We start from the raw sequence: 19,604 nt of genomic DNA on the forward strand, positions 1-19,604 counted from the left end.
TGCACTCACTTTTCGGAACAACAAATGATCATGAATTATTGTGTTCACTGTTCCTAACGACAGATTACACACCCTTGCAATTTCACGACAGGTTATGCGACGATTGTCCAGGATCAGCTGCTCCACGCGCTGAATGTTTCCAGGAATGATTGCCGTGGGCTGTGATCCACCACGACCGGGATCGTCAGTAATAGAGATACGGCCATCTTTGAAGCGCTTACACCATTCAAATGTCTTACTGCGACAGAGTGTCTCATCACCGTACTGAGCCTGAAGTCTTCTGTAAATTTCTGCAGGTTTTCTGTCCTCGTTCACTAAAAACTTCATCACAACACGCTGTTCCATGTAGACATTCACACTGTTGTCCGCCATCTTGAATAACGATCTATGCAGAAACGCGGGAAATGAGCGCCGCCTACCAGTAACAGCACACAGTTGCCAGTTCCTACTGCATACAAAACCTCCAGCCTAGGCGTCTATTTAAACCTGGAAAAAAAAGTCCCCGATTGACTTGAACGGCCCACGTATATTCACCAATACAAACTAGTCAAATAAATTACGTAAATTTCGTAACATTCAAAGTGTAAATTGTGGTGTTTACATTAATTTATCATATTTCGTTGACACTTCGTCGCTCCTAAAATATTTATTGTGAAATTTACTTTGAAGTCCATGAAGAACCACTGCGGAAGAACTAATTAAAATTCATAATTTATATATCATTACAACACTAGCAGATTTACTGCGGTTCTACACACAGCACAGTCTACACACAGCAGTACATACATACGTAGCCTATGTGGCTGCTCAGTGTTTACTTCAAAATAGTATTCGCGTAGGTTGTGAAAGTAAAGTAATTTAGACATACGAACTATTTATTTAAAACAATAATATTTAGTAGACTCTTCACTCAACAAATAAAATATTCGCCCCAATCATTTATATAGCTGCACTGATTGAATCTTTTTCTTCTTTAAGATGCCTTCAATCAACAGTCGTACATCAATTGCCTTTCTTCTTCTACTACTTCCTACTTCAGTTAGCAAGTGTGCTCCTCAATTGTGACTGGTATAGCTTTATGGTATCAACGATGAATTTAGAGAATATTTCTAATTCTGTCGGGAACTGAATAAGAGAAAGCTCTCACATGATCGTGAAGTTAGGAGGCTAGATGTCGATCGCGAAGTGAGGACGTACCTAACTGCCGAGTGAGACTAACTTAAGAGTGAGAAATACATTCACGTTTAGGGATTGCAATAAGACGCTCACAAAACAAACTCAATTCATGAAGGCACACAGAACTCAATATGTGTCAACATACACAAATATGCTAGTTCCAATAATACAACATACACAAGTCTAGTTGGAGCGTAGTAGTGTAAATTCATAAAACTGAGAGAAAACTAATTGAAAAGGGACGCAAATCTTTGGTCAAATATGTAAATGACAATCATATTATTTTATTAATTATACTTGGTTAATAACAACAAATCATAAGAAGGTTTACAATTAGCTGCGGGTTTACAACCACTACTTGAAATCAGGGTTTTCTAGCTGCTCCAGCACGGTTGAGGGTGGGGAGCGAATACGATCGAGAAAAATTGATCTCATGCGGGACTCTAGTGTGTTCCTTCAAAGAATTGAAATAAACTGTCATTAAGCTAATAACATTTAAATCCAGCAAGTACTACCGACTTGGAAGCTAGGAATAAGCTAGCGACAAGGAAATGCTACAATTATTTAATGTCGAACAAAATAGAGGGTGACTCATAATTCCATTCCAGATTTCGATCGTTTATAGTACAAGAACTATAATATGTACAACAAAGAAGGTGCATATCAGTACATAAAGAATTTCTTCAAATTTGGTACGTACCTTACGCATGAATTATCTTGTCTGTACACTATAAATGGAAATGAGTCGCCACCAATGGGGATAACAACACCCAACAGGAGACTCCTTGTCGTGTTCATACGGAATTGGAGCAATTTAGCTCCATCTTTGGTGTCTTGTTACACCGTTTGCTGTGAAAACACACCAAGTATGGAGACCTTTAACACTTCATTGGGTGTTTCGTTACACCTATTAGGGTGTTACACCAATTTTGGTGGTAACTCAGTTGAATGTTATTATCAGAGCGTAGGTGTTTCTGTTTGATATTTCGTACGAAATCTCCGTTGTATTGTTACAACTGACTCACATTTAGCGAATTATAAGACGCAGAACGCTTTACGTTCACCAATGCACACCTGTTTTCTGCCATCTAGAGGCCAGATCTACAATTACGTGATGGGCCCTATTACAAGTGAAAACTTCGAGAGCTTTTATCAGAACTGATATAAACTTCTTGCTGCATGCGTTGTACTTAGTTCCTTAACGAAAAACGTTCCAAATTATAAATCAGGCTGTAGTAGCTATATAAGATATCAAATTTATTTTATATCACTCACCACCATTTTGAGCACGTCGTCAGGTACGTTTCTGGAACTATTGCAGAGCACATGTGCAGAAGAGTGAGAAAATATCACCGGCGCCCTCGTCACTTTTAAGGCATCCATCATGGTACTTACCGATACATGAGACAGGTCAACTATCATGCCGAGGCGATTCATCTCTTGCACAACAATCTGTAAAGATATATCATTTTTTAAATTATTTTTTTCTCTTTACTATTTGATTTAAGAACAATTAAACTGATCAAATTACTTAAATACAGGATTTAACTTTACTGTTATCTTTTCAAAACACTCAAGAAATTTACTAATTAAATGCAATATTATTAACATGATTCTGTCAATCGGAATTTATTTTAATGCAACTTTTCTTCTTTTCTACTTGTAATTGTCTTGAACGTAAATATACAAGCAGTGGCGTAGCAACATATCGCGAGGCCTTTGGCGAGATTAAAAGACGAGGCTCCATCTATTCCTTAAATTTGACATCTCAATGCGAATCGATAAAAAATCTTCAGAGATAAGTCAGTAATTTACCATATTAAAATAATAATAATAATAATAATAACAATAAATTACTGACGAAAATGATATTTAATATTTCCAGTCACCCTAAAAATGTATTTTTCTTATTTCCGTGAGCTGAAATATGAAGCTGTACAACAGGCCCGTTACCAGTGTAAGGGCCATGGAGGTCATTCCCCCCCCTCGAACTATGAAATATTACAACGTGGACCTATATAAACCTACGAAAATAACATTGACGATTTTTCAGATTTTGCAAGAATTTCGATTTCGTCCTTGTATACATAAATCGAATGGGTTGTTTGGGGAGAAAGGCAGGTTCCATAAGTCTGTAGTCTGAAATATTTGGTAATTTTAGTTTTATAAACATTGATGAAAGTCTACAAGACATCCCGATTTAGTTGGGACAGTCCATTCTTTCTTATCCTGTTCTAATATTTTTCAAACTACGGTGATGTTGTGAAAATGTTTCGTTTGGGGGGTTAACACACATTTATACATGTTCTTTACTTAAAAAAAAACATTGCTAATAGACTCTAAGTATAATTTAATTTATAAATATATTATGGCTGAGCCGATACCAATATTTGCCGATACCTTAACCGATTCCAACCGATACCGATGCCGATAACGATACTTGTATAATTCCAGTAAAATAACAAAGGCTAGTTACTGAGTCACAAAAGTCATCACACCACATTAGTATTAATGATATCAAATACTCCAAATTATTCTCATATAACATTGTATCACTTAAAATGTTTGTGAGTGTCCATTCATAAATTTCATCTCTCATCCCATCTTCGTACATTAGCCAAAAGTGGCACAGAAAGCGAAGTAAAATAAACCAAATCAATCAATCTTTCTTTACGAATCTCATCTAACTTCTATGACATTACTATTTTGGCAACTCTGTCGCTTTTTCTATCTGGTCCGCCTGTAGTAATTTTTTGAGGTTTTGAGGTAACATATTCTATAGTACAGAAATAGAAAGTTGCTTGGAGTGTTTTGCAGTTTTAGAAGGTAGGGTTCGATTCCTGGCCAGGGCTTGCGTATCCCTTCCTCAATTTCACATAATCAACATTCGTCGTCATCGATACAAGGAGCCAAAAGTTGCAGAAAAAAAAGCAAAACAACAAACTTCACAAAGAGGGTGCGTGTAAAAGGAACTAAATCTAGTCACGAAAGCGATGAGTTGGCAACGGCGGGTGCGAACAGAAAGAACAGGCCGTGAAAAACTAAAGCCTACCAATGGGGACTAAGAACAACATAGAGACAGGAGATTTTATGAAATATAAAGCGCTGCCGGATTTCTAAGTTTCTTCGAGATTGTTCGCGTGACGTCATAAACAACGGTCGAATGCCCGGCGAACATGAACGAAGTAAATTGATAGCGGGGCAGGTAAGTTTATCCTTGTAGTCATAAAGAGACTCTTTCATGGGGAGAGCAACGGAACACGTGTTAGTGAAATAAACAACACAGGGTCAGTAGGGAGGAAATTTCTTCTTTGGAAAAGCTCCGAGAATGCCAGCGCGTTGTAATTTTCCCACGCGAAGCAACAGAGAAGGGAGTTCGAAAGGTGAACTTTGTTGATTTAATTTCTCTTTCTTGAGAGAAACGACTGGTTACTAACATTTATGGGCCATATTGTTCTCACGCTGTTCTAATCCGACACTTCAAACGTATATTATTTGATGTAATTCAACTGAATTGCCGTTAGATTACGTGGCAATTGTATTTCTGTAGATGAAATGACGATTAATTAAGGTTGGCAGACGTCCTGATAAAGTTGGGCCAGTCCCTTTCCTTTTATACCTGTCCCAACTCTTTTCTCTAACTCTAACCGAATGAAGCGCCAACTTAAATTAAAATTTTGGGCGCAAGATTGGAATCTACAACCCATACAGCACAAATCTCCCAGGGATATCTATTGGATATCCACAATGTCCAGATCAGATCCATGGGTATTATGAATAACCATTGGATGTCCATTAAATATCTATTTCTGGATATCTAATTCTTAATATCCATTGAACGTCTATATGATATCCAGAACTGGACATCTAAAACTCGACAAATTCTTGATATCTAATACACAGCCTGAACGTGTGTAAAACTGGCTGTCAGAAACATTGTCCAATTCCGAATATCCAATTCGTTGCAAGATCTCTTCGAAAACTGGATATCCAAAGGACATCCAATTCTGAATATCCAAAACATATCTAGATCTCGTACAAAACGGGATATACAAAACACATCCAATTCTGGATATCCAAAACATATTTCAGACCTTGTCCAAAACTGGACATCCACAATACATTCGATTCTGGATATCTAATACAAGTCTAGAACTGATCCAGAATTTGTTATCCAACAATGAACATAAATAGGATGTGTTTCGAATATTAGAAAATTGTCATAGTATTTCCGTTGTGTATACATTTTCATACTTTATCTTGGAATTGAAACAATAATTGCATTGAAGCATTACCGATTCTAAACTTATTTACTTGTTATTTAGTGATTTATTATTTCTCTTCTTAGAATCAGAAAATGTCAACACTCTTACTAAACGCTACAATACAATCGAGACTAAAATCGAGTAAATCCTACTTAGCTCAACCGGGAAAACCCGTTCATTATATAGTTATATTTAGCATAGACAGTAGCTATGCACATCATTTTCAGTTCGTGTGTTTTACGCCTGAGGCCTGAGTGAATCAGCAGCTTTTGACTGTTTTCCTTGTTGGTGAGCGTCTTGTTATTTGCTACTATTAGCGATTGAAACTTTTTAAAATCACAAACACTACAATACACTGCATACAAGTATCGGGCCAATGCTCGCTTGCAGCATCAGAAATCTCCAAGGAATATTCCTAGATAGCACACAAGCTTGTGGCAAATTTACGATAGCAAGCTTGATATGGCAAGCTGGACGCAAGCTTGAAATAATTATGTGGTACTTAACGTGGGTGGGGGAACATTTTTAAAAAAAATATAACAATAGACACACCCATTTAATATAACAAGAGAGATGCTCAATAAACATAAACAATAATGACGAAATGAAATAAAAAACCGAAATATAGTGTTATGAAGTGAAATATCTATACATTATGATGTTGATGTTACCTGCAGTCGCTAGACGGCACTGCCAAAAATGTATAAGAGAAATTAAAGTTTTCGTAACACAAATAATGGTATGTTTAATTAGAAATATAATGAAAAATTTTGTGTCAAGAAGGCAACAACGAAACATATTCTGAAGGTCGCCAGCTGGCAGTAGGTGGACGAGAACGTCGCCATCTGCAGCACCGTCTGCTTCGTTCCCCTTTATGCCCACGTGACTAGGAACCCAACAAAAGAGGATATCAGCACTAGCAGATAAGGTCACGAGCCGTAGGAAGATGATCTGCATTATCATCCATTGTCTATAGCACGCTGGTGGAATCACTGCAGGCAAGGACTTTCTTCAGATCATTGATGTCAGCAAAGTCCAGTGTCTTGAGGACAGCGTAGAACTCTGCCGTAGAGATAGAACAGACAGGATATAACACGGAATTGGAACTTTGGGAGTCTAGGACGAAGGCGCAACCGATTCGACTGACTTGGACCATCCGTATGAATCATGTTAAAACTGCGTGCAAAGCCCTGAAAACCTCACCTGGTATTCGACCAATCGTATTTCTGCCTTTGAGAGGGCAGTGAAAGACATGCAATCACAAATGCAAGAATTTCCCAAGTTGGGAGAGGCGGTATAAGGCAGATCACTATCAACATCAAGTGACGATAGGATTTCGTCTGCAGGATCACCGAATGGCCTTGTGGCACAAGGATGTAGCCGGTACCCGTTGACTTGTCCGAACACATTCTTCTTCTTCTATTGTTAGACCCAGTCAACGTTTATATCCTGTTGACTTTGGTCTACGTTTCTGTTAATATTAAGTCTTCCTGGTTCGGTAGATTGTCTCATTTCACACACAAAGGTCAAGGCAACTTCCGGTGAGCAATTCATCGCCTCAGACCACACCCCCGTGCATGTCGAATTCCAAGTCCTTGGAAAAGCCACCATGCCCACTCCCTCCTCCAGACCAGTCTAAAACTGGAAAGAAGTCAACTGGGAGCAACTTTCTATTTTCACCAGCTTCATTCCTTGGATAATGATGGACCCCCTCCCCGCGGAAGAAGCAGTGGATTTCCTCGTGGACTGTGTGCAGGCTGTAATTAAAGATCACGTGTCCCTAAGGAAAACAAAACATCCCGATTCCCAGTGTGGTATACTGAACCTTACGCTGAAGAACAAAAATAATGCGTGGAATCTGTTGAAACAAGTGCCAGAAGTTCATGCACTGAACACTTTTACTTACTTAAGGAAGCATAGCAAAAACTTAATTCAAAGGGACTATAATAATTATATTCAAAGTTTAACAGACAGTGCTGCTAAAAACCCTAAAACATTCTGGACACTAATTAACTCACGCCGGCAACATGACCGTATTCCCCCTTAAATTCTCCTGGAACGGTAAGTCTGCTACAAAGGATGAGCGTTCATCGCTTTTTAACTCTTTCTTTCATAGTAACTTTACAAAGAATGCTGCTAACACACTACCGGAAGTCAGGTCCATTATTCCTTACACACTCTTTCAAATCTCAACTAATTGCAATGAAGTCCAAGATTTATTAAAATCTGTTTCAAGTTCCAAAGCTACCACTCCTAATGATATTCCTGCGATATTTCTGAAACATTTAGCCCATATTCTATCCAAACCAATAAGCACAATCTTTAATAAATGCTTCTCCGAAGGTGTGTTTCCTCGTACATGGAAGCAAGCAAATATAGTCCCTATCCTCAAACACGGAAACAAAACTCATGTTACTACCTATCACCCGATTTCCTTACTTCCTGCACTTGCACTGCTAGCCGAAAAAATCATATCTAATCGTATCCATGCACATGTTTCTCCGTTCCTCTCTCCCACTCAACACGGTTTCTCCCTCATGCTTCCTGTGACACAAACCTTGCTTGCTTGCTCACCAAAGCGGTAAATTGCCTGAATGAAAAGCAAGACGTGGATAACGTATACTTAGACTTTTCCAAAGCCTTTGACTCTATCTCTCACACGCAAGTCCTCCACAAATTATCAAATAGATTCAATATTCATGGAGATCTTCTTAAAGTACTTACATCTTACTTGCACAATAGAAAGCAAAAGGTTATAATATCTGGTTGCTCTTCGTCATGGCTTCCTGTACTTTCTGGTGTGCCCCAAGGAAGTTCTCTGGAGCCCCTGTGTTTCTCTCTCTTCATGGATTACATTCAGGAATATATTTCTTCCGAATGTTCAGTATTATTGTATGCTGATGACTGCAAATTATTTCGAAACATTACCTCACTTCAGGACACATGCTATATCCAAGACGATCTCAAACACATTGAACGCTGGTGTCAAGACTGGAATCTGATATAAAATCCGGAAAAATCTGTTGGCATGAGATTTACCCTAAAATCCAATGGCACAGCGCCATCCTACAAGTTATGCAACCAGATAATTCTGTTCGTATGACAGCACAAGGATCTTGGTGTCATTTTTGATAGCAAACTGACTTTCAACCATCACATAGACTACATAACTTCGAAAGCGATGAAAACACTTGGACTAATTTAGAGATTTACAGACATAACACACGCTTTTGCCCTCAAAAACTACTTTATCAATGTGTGTTGTTCCTATTCTTGAATATGGCTCCTGCATTTCGTCAATGGCATGTGAAAGCAATTTAAAGAAAACAAACAAAGTAGTAAGTTTCTTCGTTAGAATAGTCAAACAAAAATGTCCAATCTTTGCAAACTTCTCCAAACAAGACATTCTATGCACTCTACAAATTCATGACCTTTCTCATCGCCGTCAACTCTCAGATTTAACGCTACTGTTAGAATCATTAATGGACAACTTTTCACCAGCGAACTCTTGCCACTTCTTAATATCAGAATCCCACGTCCCAACAGTAAATGCAACAACTTCTTTTACATTAAATCTTCAAGGCTATCCTTAGAACAAATATCACTTCTCTGCAGGCTACAAACCATTTACAACTCATTAAAAGACGCTCCGGGCTTCCATTTATCAAAGCAGACTTACAGAACGGCGTGCATAAAGCAGCTGAAGTGTAAATAATATTATTTTTGCCCTAGTTCTTATTATTCTTCCTATATATGTATATGTGTGTGTATGTGTCCATCTTATTATTTTGTTTATTTCTTTTCCGGTTGATATCCTGATGTAAAATGGACTTTTCTGTATTCAGGACTTTTCAAATAAATAAATAAATAAAGTAGCACATTAAAATCAATTATATAAATAAATCACATTTGCCTTTGCACTGTTTCATTGTGATTACTTTTTACATTTTAAGTCTACATTTTCGTGTATATCCGTATAGAAGTCAGACAAGTGGAGTAGATAATTCTGATAAAAGGAAAGAGAGTGACAAAGGGAATGGAATTTTCGAACGTCCTTTGTTGAGTATGGTTCGTTGTTGTCAGAAAATAGGACATTCTAAGAATACATGTTGCGCATCGGGGGTTTCATTACCATATTTGCAGTTTTGTTGAGTTACAATATGATTTTTTGATAAGTGTGCTGGTGTGTGTACGTGTTCTGTTCTTAATCTGTTGATGACAACTATGGCTTGCCGTGGAAGTTTATATTAATAAAACCATGTTTTTCTCTTTGTAGAATCTGCTCTCAATCTGTATGTATTTCCAACTAATATGAATTGTAGTCTAGGAATTATGCATAACTGCTCCAAGTATCTACTAGAAAAGATATACGTAGTTTGATGGTAACACAATATAATTTTATATCATTATCACCTGTCACTTTCACGAAAACGACAGATTCTAAAGTACACATATATTATTAACACATCATATACTCTCCATTTACCAGGCTGTCCCAGAAGTCCTGCACCATCCGCACACTGAGCTCCAAGAGGTGAAGTTTGCAAGGGTAGGTGGCGCCACCGGTGAAAGGCTGTTGGCAGGCATAGAGGACAGGTTCGTGGGATCAAGTGAAGGCACGCACTGCATGTGTAGCGAGTGTTCCCGTGAAGTTAAAGTGGTCACGAGGAGTGAGGACCAAATTGCACTTCGTGCAGTGCTACGTTTTATATGGAAAAAACGACTAACAGCAAAGGCGGCAGCGGAGGAAATTTGTCGTGTGGAGAACGAAGAAGTGGTGAATCGGTCGACAGCTTCCCCTTGGTTTAAAAAATTCCCTTCAAATGATCTACGCTTCGCGGACAAGGCCCGCATAGGGTGACCTCCGATGGCCATTAACGAGCCTCTGCAGGATGCTGTGAATGCTACACCACAATCCAGCACACGTGTGTTAGCAAGAGTGGTTGGGGCATCCAAATCGACAGTAAACCGTCACTTGCGAGACAAGGATTACACCAATAAAGAGTCACGACATAGTCCGCACGACCTGACAGAGATGCAGGCCCAGCGAAGAGTTGCAATTTGCCAGACATTGCTACAGAACTGCATGATCTTCGTTTTTGGAGGAGAATTGTGACAGGAGACGAGAAGTGGGTGTTTCTGAAAACCATGATACACGTAAACAGTCGGTGAAAAGAAGACAGGAGGCCATCGCCCTTGTGAAACAGGACAAATTTGGGAAAAAACTCATACTGAGTGTCTGGTGGAATATTGACGGGATTGTCAATTATGAGTTTGTTTCAGAAGGTCATGCTGTAACAGGTGAAACGTATTCTGAACAATTACACCGAGTGCATGCCATTCTGAACGGGAAATACCCGGCATTAACGCGGAGTAAGGGGTTACTGATGCAAAATGACAATGCTCCCAGTCACCGGTCTCGAGGAGTGACCAACACACTAGCTGAGCTGGACGGATTTGAGTTGTTACCTCATCCCGCCTATAGTCTGGAAGTTGCACCATCGGATTACGGTTTGTTTCGCTCTGTCTCATATTTCCTGTGTGGTTGGTACTTCAATTCATATGATGAGGTAAATTCTGCCTGTCGTGAGTTTTTCAATTCTAAACCTGCCACCTGGTATCGCCATCAGATTGAACTGTTGTCGCAGGGATGGGTGAAGGTAAACGAACATGGAGGCCTGTACTTTGCTGAATAAAGTCTGTCTTTGTTTCTGATATTCTGTGTTTCATTTTCGCCCTTGTATGGTGCAGGACTTCTGGGACAGCCTGGTAAATATAAGAAAATTTAACCACGTTCGTATTCCTGTGATTTTTACTTACATCTCTTTCAGAAATCTAGGCTAAAGATCAAGTTTCGTTAAGCCCCTGTGTATAAAGTTATATTTGAAACATGCACTCTATTTTAATGTATTTATGGCCAACTGTAACGTACATCATGCTGCCGAGAGTGTCGTTATTTAATCTCAATCTCTAAATCGTGATTTTGACAGATTTGAAAATGTAAGCAGAACATTGAACGCTCACTCGAATCAGAACGTTTAGAATTAGAGAGAGAGAGAAAGAGAAAGAAAGAGAGAGAGAGAGAGAGAGAGAGAGAGAGAGAAAGAGAGGAGAGAGAGAGAGAGAGAGAGAGAGAGAGAGAGAGAGAGAGAGAGACAAACATTTGTGTCTGTGTGTGTGTCTTACACACTGCAAAATAAAAATATTAGCGCTTTGTTTAATTAATAATATTTATTATCAGTTTTGTAAGGGAACAGTTCTAAAAATATTCTTGATCGCTCCGCTCGCAGCAACCATTTACTTAAGAATCTCATTACATCCGTAATCATTATTCAAATTCAAATTAGTTCTTATGAAGTGCTGTATTATGAACTGGTGGTATACGTAAAACTGTATATTAAATCATATTGAGGATATTGATTGATTGATTGATTGATTTAGTTTTATTTTACTTCGCGTTTTGTGCCTCTTGGCTAATTTGCGAAGATGGGGATGAGTGATGAAATGATGAAATAGATGAATGGACATTCACAAACAACCAAGCCCGACCGAGATTCGAACCCGGGACCCTTGGCGTCGCAGCGCAATGTGCTAACCACTCGGCCACAGGGTCGGGCATATTGAGGATATGTACAAGTTACAGACAATAAAAATGGGACACTCAGATCCTAAAAAACATTCCCAGCAAGGCGTTTTGATTTGATTCCAGAACACTAGTGTCCAATGATTGATTGAGTTGGTGTTTTTAGTTCACGTTATGCACGGTAAGGTTAATCAGGATTGGACCTACAGTTTAAAGTAGGATCGAAACCACCATGTGTCTCCACCGGGTATCGGACCCGGGACCTGTTGATTACAAGGCGACGACGTTACCTAGTGTTCAATGCATTTTATACTATCTGATGTGTATGTAATCTTAATATTAACTACTGTATTACAGCGCATCATGTCACTGATCGTTATCTCGTCGCTATAGTAACCAGAGATAAAAAATACAACATCATTACATCGAAGAAAAAAAAGCGTTTCGTTTCGTGAAAATTTCCATTTCGAGCCATCAATTAACCTCAATATGAACCTCTCCTTACGTTTTCTGGCTTTTCAGACCGGAGATCGCTATTTATTTTCAAGAATCTTCCCTTTTGTCCTCGCGAAGCTGGTCCTAGACTGACATTTTTGGTAAGTACATTTACAGTGTGTTTAAATAATCACCCAACTCAAAATTTCATCGAAAATTACTTGAAAACCGTCAGCGATATTTACACATTTCTCTTTTCAGCTGGAACACTCATCTCTTTGGCATATTCTTAATACGTTAAGAGTGCAAATTATTATATACGGCAAGCCAGAAATTAGTTAATATCGCAAGATAATTTCTTCTTCCTGAAATTATACTAGAAAAATATATGATTTTTTTCTTCACACAATCTTAATTGAAGTTTCGTTAAAGATAGAACGCTAATATATGGTTAGCTATAGCAACGATAGTGTGATGAGTTTCGAAATGTCATTTATATGGAATAAGTAGACGAACAGCACTTTCAGGCATATAATTTTAGTTAGCAACACTATCAGTCTAGAAATATGTCAACAGGTGCACATCCTAAAGAATCCTAAAAGAAAATTAAAGAGAGGGAGGCAAAATCATGAATAATTCCTTTTGATTCACCTGTCCCGGGGATCTCTGGAGCAAGGAAACGAAGCAAGTCAAAGCGCGAATATTGACTCGAGAAGGCTCGACCAGCGATCGCGTGTGAGGAAAAGTAACTGCATGGGTATGTAAACACGGCTGCAGCTACCAACAGTTTGGAGCAGCGCGCACAGTTTCGCTCCGTTCTGTCGATTTCTCCCATCTCTACCGTTATGCGCAGCACTGCTCCACTGTATTCACTCGCATCCTGAATTCTCGTTGCGGAGTTTCAAGATTGCCCACAAGTAGTTTCTTCTCATGGTGGGCGAGCATGTTGATTGTTCGATTCGCAATTTCACCTCCAACTATTGTGTATTAAATACCCAACCATTTTACCTAATCATAACTTATCCCGAATAGCCTTAGGATCTAGAAAACCGGTTTCAAAAAATCAAACGAAAAATTGGTGTTAATATTGTGCTATATGTGACTTTGATGTAACAATCGTATCAACATCCTTAGAAGAGGCAGTTTCTCAATTCAATTTCTACGCGAAAATATCTTGTAGCTGATAGAAATTTACAATTAAAATCTGCAGAAGAAAATTGTAGCATGTGAAGATAAAGAGTGGGAAAGCATGCAAATACACAACGATATAGTTTTCTTATATCCTGCGTAGTTGAATGAAAGGGGAATATCAGCTGACACGTTTATTTACAGTTTGATGATAATGACACTATTTACTATTTAACATTATTAGTATTTTGAAAATTATTCTTCACAAAATATTTGTTATTTTTGCCTATAAAATTATTGAATTTTAAATCAAGAGAAATTTAAGGGTGCTTGCAGTTTACATGTTACATTTTCTTTCGTATGAGTTTCAACCCATCAGTACATATAATGTGTGTTCTCTCTTCTCCTTTGTTAGTGTCTAATAAACACCATTAAATTATTACGAGGTTAATGTACTTTCACCAAAAGTAATTCTGATATTTACAAAAAAACCTATGTACATTATAAAAAAGTGCTCCCCTGTGCATAGCACCACGCCATGAAGCGTATAGGGGTTAGTGGGGGTAACGCCCCACACTTTCTTGATCCTGTCGTGAGTAGGGGTGATGTGATCAGCATTACGAACCTGACCGCTTTTACCCCCCAGGGTTTCCCCCAGGTACCCATGTTATTCGACGCTGGGTGGGCGCCGGGGCTATGTACATTATTCTATAAATATTTCTTTTCAAGTGATTTAAATTAGTGATTTTGTTAATCACCTGATTTAAATCGCGATTTAAATCAACCTGATTTAAATCAATCCAGCTTGTATGTCACATATTTAAGGGATATGTAGCCTACTATGTAATAATCTAAGGGTACGACAACTTCCCGGACACTCTGTATAACATTTTTATGAACTAGTATACGGATACGTAGCTTGTAACAACATTTTCAGCACCTGTCCAAGTTTCGCGAAAAGTGAAACTCTGTGCCCTGCGTGACTGCCTAGGACAACACAGTACAATAATCAGTTTCAGCCCAGGTCTTGGCTAACATTACCCTTTGACCTGCACCATTTCATTAGAAATTCTAGTTTCCAATTATTATGTGCTCCCTGGTAGGGGAGAAACATAGACGGCAACCTTCGCAAGTGCCCACATGTAGTTAGTAAGTCTCTGCGCAAGTAGTGGAATGGCGCAAGTAGTGACTCGACCAATGAACAAGTCCGAGGGAACGGGATTGTGTGGAGGGAAAAAGCGACTGCAACTACCAGTAATTTGCAGCGGCGTTTACCGCTTCGCTGCACCCATTCGCTTTCTCCCCTTCTCCACCTTTATGCGTGGGCTTGCTCCAGAGATTTCATGGATAGAATATATTTGCAGCACGTGCTATTGAGATATTCGCGCAAAATACAGTAGTGAGCCACACGGACGTTACTGCCATCCAACGGTAAAATATGCTACATAAACTTTCAGTATGGCATTATGCTTAAGACGACAATCTGTAATTAAATATAAGTACGTCTTTAGTTATACGACTTAAAAATCAAGGTGTTAAACCATAAAGACCGTGCAGGTTAGTTATGTTTCTTGAAAAATATCCCTGATGTACGAATTTCTTCAGATAGTCAATTTCCTGTCTTACTATGTCTTAGTATTTTTTGGTGGTGACATCTTTATGTACAAGAAACTTTTGCCGTTCTTGTACGCGTATCTCAACAAAAATGGAGTTACATCAGTAGAGTGGAAAGGCCACGGAATCATACTACAACGAAACTACATCTCGCTGACTTTGGGCGATTGGTATGATATGGGATTCTACAAGTCTTCGATATATGTAACAATAAATTATATCAGTATGGATAATAAGATGTTGATACGTTTCTTTCTTCGAATATCAGATCTCTATTTGACTATTTGTTTTGTGAAGTATCGCCTTTATCAGGCCTGGCTTCTATTTCTTCCTGTGTCGAGTGAACTATTGACGTGTTGGTAGTATCTCTGTATCATTGTACTTCTGCCACTGTCGCTTGGAGTTTTCATATCGAAGAAACAAATTACTCGATCATATATTAATAGTACTATACATTTATTTAAGAGATTTCGTGAATGTGTTCCATATAATGTGAGATTTCTTTTCTTTTCGAAGTACACGCGAATACATTTCTTTATACCTTGTCTATTGAGTGCAAAACACTTATCAGGGAAAGTAATGTCGATTGAAATGAACCTTAGTATGCACAATTTCTAATACTGGAACAGTGGCACCAACTACAATTTAAAATTTCCAAATGCTTCTAATACACATAGAAGCTAAATAGTTTCTTCTCCTTACCTTGAAGCTGACTGTTTATACGTGTATGTATGCGACTGACACCCTGTAGCTATATGGAATACAACTCCCCAGTTCATTAAATACTAAGTAATTAATTTTTCCTTTCTTAAAAATGGTTGACATGCAAAAACAATTGCAGTAAGAAAGTGGTTACACAAATTATTTGCTATAGAAATTATAGGAAGGAAATGAATAATTATATCTGTAAAACGAGAGAAATTTGAGCCATGAGATAATATTCAGCTGCATATTCTTCAAGTGGTCAAAATAAGAAGGCTGTGTCGTGTCCATGTGTGTCGTGTATTAGTTTCTTATTGAAAAATCATATCATTTTACGAATCATCGTAAAAACTGAAATATTTTAACACAAGAGTGAGAAAAATTAAAATGCACTGGAAAATACTCTGGATAGTGGGAGAAGCACACACACAGAGAGGGAGAGAGAGAGAGAAGAAAAATAAATGTGGATACGAGAAAAAAACAGAAGGTGTTTCAGATAGTGAGGAGTGAGAGAGAGGGGGAATGGAGGGGAAGAGAGAAAACAATAGGGAATGGGTGAAGATAAGAAAACATTTTGCAAATATTGGAAAGAGAGAGATTGAGACATAAGTGAAAATCAGGTGAGGGAAATAAAAGGTAATGCGAGAAAGCAGTACAGCACATTTCCTTGCTCCACAGACTACCGGGATAGAGTATAAATGTGTAACATGTGGCACAAGCAGCTCGTGTGCGACGTGCTAAAGATCAATGAACAATCAATGCCAGCAATCAATTGTTGGTATGAAATACTTTTCCTTTGGGGAAAACAATACATTGAAAATATATACGTATTTCTCTAAGGCTTTTACAAAAATAAATTTCCTTACCTTTCCGAAATCCGTGAGTCCCCCGTGGTCCCGGAAATGTCCCGGAACATCCACTGTGGAGCAGTCTGCCCTACCACAGAGCAAAATTATTAGCAAGATATAAAACAACCATACGGTAATATAACATTTTAATATTATATTTGAATTATACACACACGCACACATACACATATTGCTTTCGTTAAAATAAAATTTTATTAGTTTTATTATTACCTATAAAACTATACCCGAACTGTGTAACGTTGCGTACCGCTAGAAAAATAGCCAAATCCTATAAATATTGAAGATATTCAAATGTAAATCTTATGATAATATCAGTAACATGTAAATTAATAATATTTCACTCATGAATTTTATTTCATTATTAATCACAAATTAAATTCCCAGTAATAGTGAAATTAATATATTTGCTAACAACACTGCATTTACAACTGTAATAGAAAACTTTAAGATCATTAGGGTACTTTTCAGTTAGAACATCTCCAAGTCCACAACTCAATATTCTATTTTATGGATGTAGAAAGAAAGGAACCTCCCACTGTTAAATGACACCAACCAGGCTGTACAGGTTACACTTGAAGTATAATAATTGTTTTGTATCAGCATTGAGATTTGCTCTAACTAACAGATTCATTATTATTCCAGTACGAGAAAAAAACCTTATATTACAGGTATTCAGAGTGGAACACCCTGTATAGTCTTGCTACTACATTATTAATACCATTAATAGTACATTATTATGACAAGTATATTAGTAACAAACTCATGTTACTGATTGATATTAGAAATGTAGTTCAGCACATTTAGAGGCATTCCATATCATTCTCGATTTGCTTTGCTTTAACTTACTTCGCCTTTTGCGCTACTTTTGCCTAATTTGCGAAGATGGGGATGAGTGATGATATGATGAAATTGATGAGTGAACACTCCTAAACATCCATGTACAGGTCGGGATTCGAACTCGGGACCCCTAGCGTCGTAGCGCGATGTGCTAACCACTCCTCCACGGGGGCTGCTGATATCAATCTTGCGATCATCGAGGTAAGTGGGAGTTTTTTCTATATGGAAAAAGTTTCGAAAAGTAAGGAGGCAATGTTCTTTGAGAAGAAATAAATTATACCACGCATATTATCCCGTACAAAATTCCAAGTCAAGGAATCAGTTTGTAACTTAAATTCTTGCTTTGACGTTCGGGTGGGTATTTATGCATGAAGTACGTTCTACAGCCGATTACACTATGTTGCATTAAAACATTTTCATAAATATTTATACTACTCAATTAGAAAATACCTCGGGAAGTACCCTAGTTCTCTTGTAACGTAAGTGGTGGCTTGGAAAATCTCATCACACATTTCACTGTCTGGAATTTCACTAAGGCAAGGGTATGTCAGATCCAGAAATATGGGTATTAGGATATTTTAATACTGTCATGAAATTAGATTTGAATAAATCCATTTCCTGATTTTCGGAATCATGAAGTCGCAAGATTTCGAAGGATTCTGTTCTGGAACGTCAAGTCCTTTGCTCGATAATTGCGGAATCAATCACTTAAGAGGGAAAGGTGTATTATTGGATGTATATCAGTGACGTATACTGGGTTAAAAACCTGGCCTATCGCACCATATCATAGTGTTCGAATGGACAAAAATTTACTGGTGTTTTTTTTAAACTCATTTGGGGTGGCGGGTTGAAGTGATGTGACACTGTGATTAAAAATATATACCTCATAAATAAAATATGGAAATGTACACAATGTCAGCAAGGAAAGAATTTCATTCTTATTTGCACAAATAAGAGGGCCATATTGTGAAATATTATGTAGGCCAGACGAGAATAAATATAAAACTTCAACCTACCTATTTTCATGATTTGAAGTTAATTATCGAGGAAAGACGGAGGATATTCTATAACCCTGTTATTCGTAACTACTAGTATCCGAGGTGGGAATCAGGGGGCTCAAGCACCTCCTCCCCTTCAGAAAATTTTCAGTTTACGAGAGATAAAATTAGGTTTTTGGCTTCTTGAATAATGTGATGATAATTTGAGAGAGATAGCAAGACGGAGAATGTTCTATAAGCCTGTTATTGTTAATGGCACGTATCCAAGGTGGGGATCAGGGGCTCGAGCATTTCCCCTTATTTAGGAAATTGTTTCGGTTACAATAGATAAAATTACGTAGGTTTTTGGCTTCTTGAATAACGTGATAATAATTTGAGATATATAATTTTCAACGCGAGACGGAGAATGTTCTATAACCCTGTTATTGTTAATAGTGCTTATCCAAGATGGGCATCAGGTGTCTCGAGACCCCCTCTCCCAGGAAATTTTTCAGCTTACACTAGGCAAAATTTGGTTTTTGTCTTCTTGAATAATGTGACGATAATTTAAGGAGAAAAATACTTATCAAGGCAAGACGGAGAATGTTCTATAACCCTGTTGGTGATAATATTGCACGTAAACTTATTTTACGGTTTCGGTGTTGTCGTAGCGAACTTGAACACTATGTAGAGACTTATCAGCATTTGGAAGCTGCAAAACAAAAGTAGTGCCACGCGTAGGGAAATTCGGATTTATTGAATTTTTTTAATCTCTGGAAAGCGCGAGAGGGAACGTTCTTGAATAAGGGAAGGAGTCGAACTACTGGCAACATTAACGAATCGTTTTATCTGCGGAACGTTCTAGAATATAATGAGGATATAATTATGCGGCTTCAATTTCCCGTTTGATCTGTACAACAGAATAGGTTGAGACATCAGAGGTAAGTACGACAATTCATACAGTCGATTAGTGATCAGTCTGTATCCATTTGTTGCTTTATAAGATCTAGTGATTGGA

General features: G+C 38.0%; 1 protein-coding gene across 1 annotated transcript in view; it reads right to left on the bottom strand.

Annotated features, from left to right (window-relative positions):
* Positions 1-19,604, bottom strand: part of LOC145980196 (dipeptidase 1-like) — a 103,178-nt gene that overhangs the window by 24,192 nt on the left and 59,382 nt on the right. The window contains exons 6-7 of the mRNA XM_083113225.1: positions 16,770-16,839; positions 2,452-2,628 (exon numbers count right to left, since the gene is read on the bottom strand). Coding sequence (XP_082969351.1) covers positions 2,452-2,628; positions 16,770-16,839 — 247 coding nt within the window. The remainder of the gene's footprint in view (positions 1-2,451; positions 2,629-16,769; positions 16,840-19,604) is intronic.

This window comes from Lepisma saccharinum, chromosome 27 (assembly GCF_977018435.1).
Source record: "Lepisma saccharinum chromosome 27, izLepSacc3.1, whole genome shotgun sequence".
Taxonomy (NCBI): Eukaryota; Metazoa; Arthropoda; class Insecta; order Zygentoma; family Lepismatidae; genus Lepisma; species Lepisma saccharinum.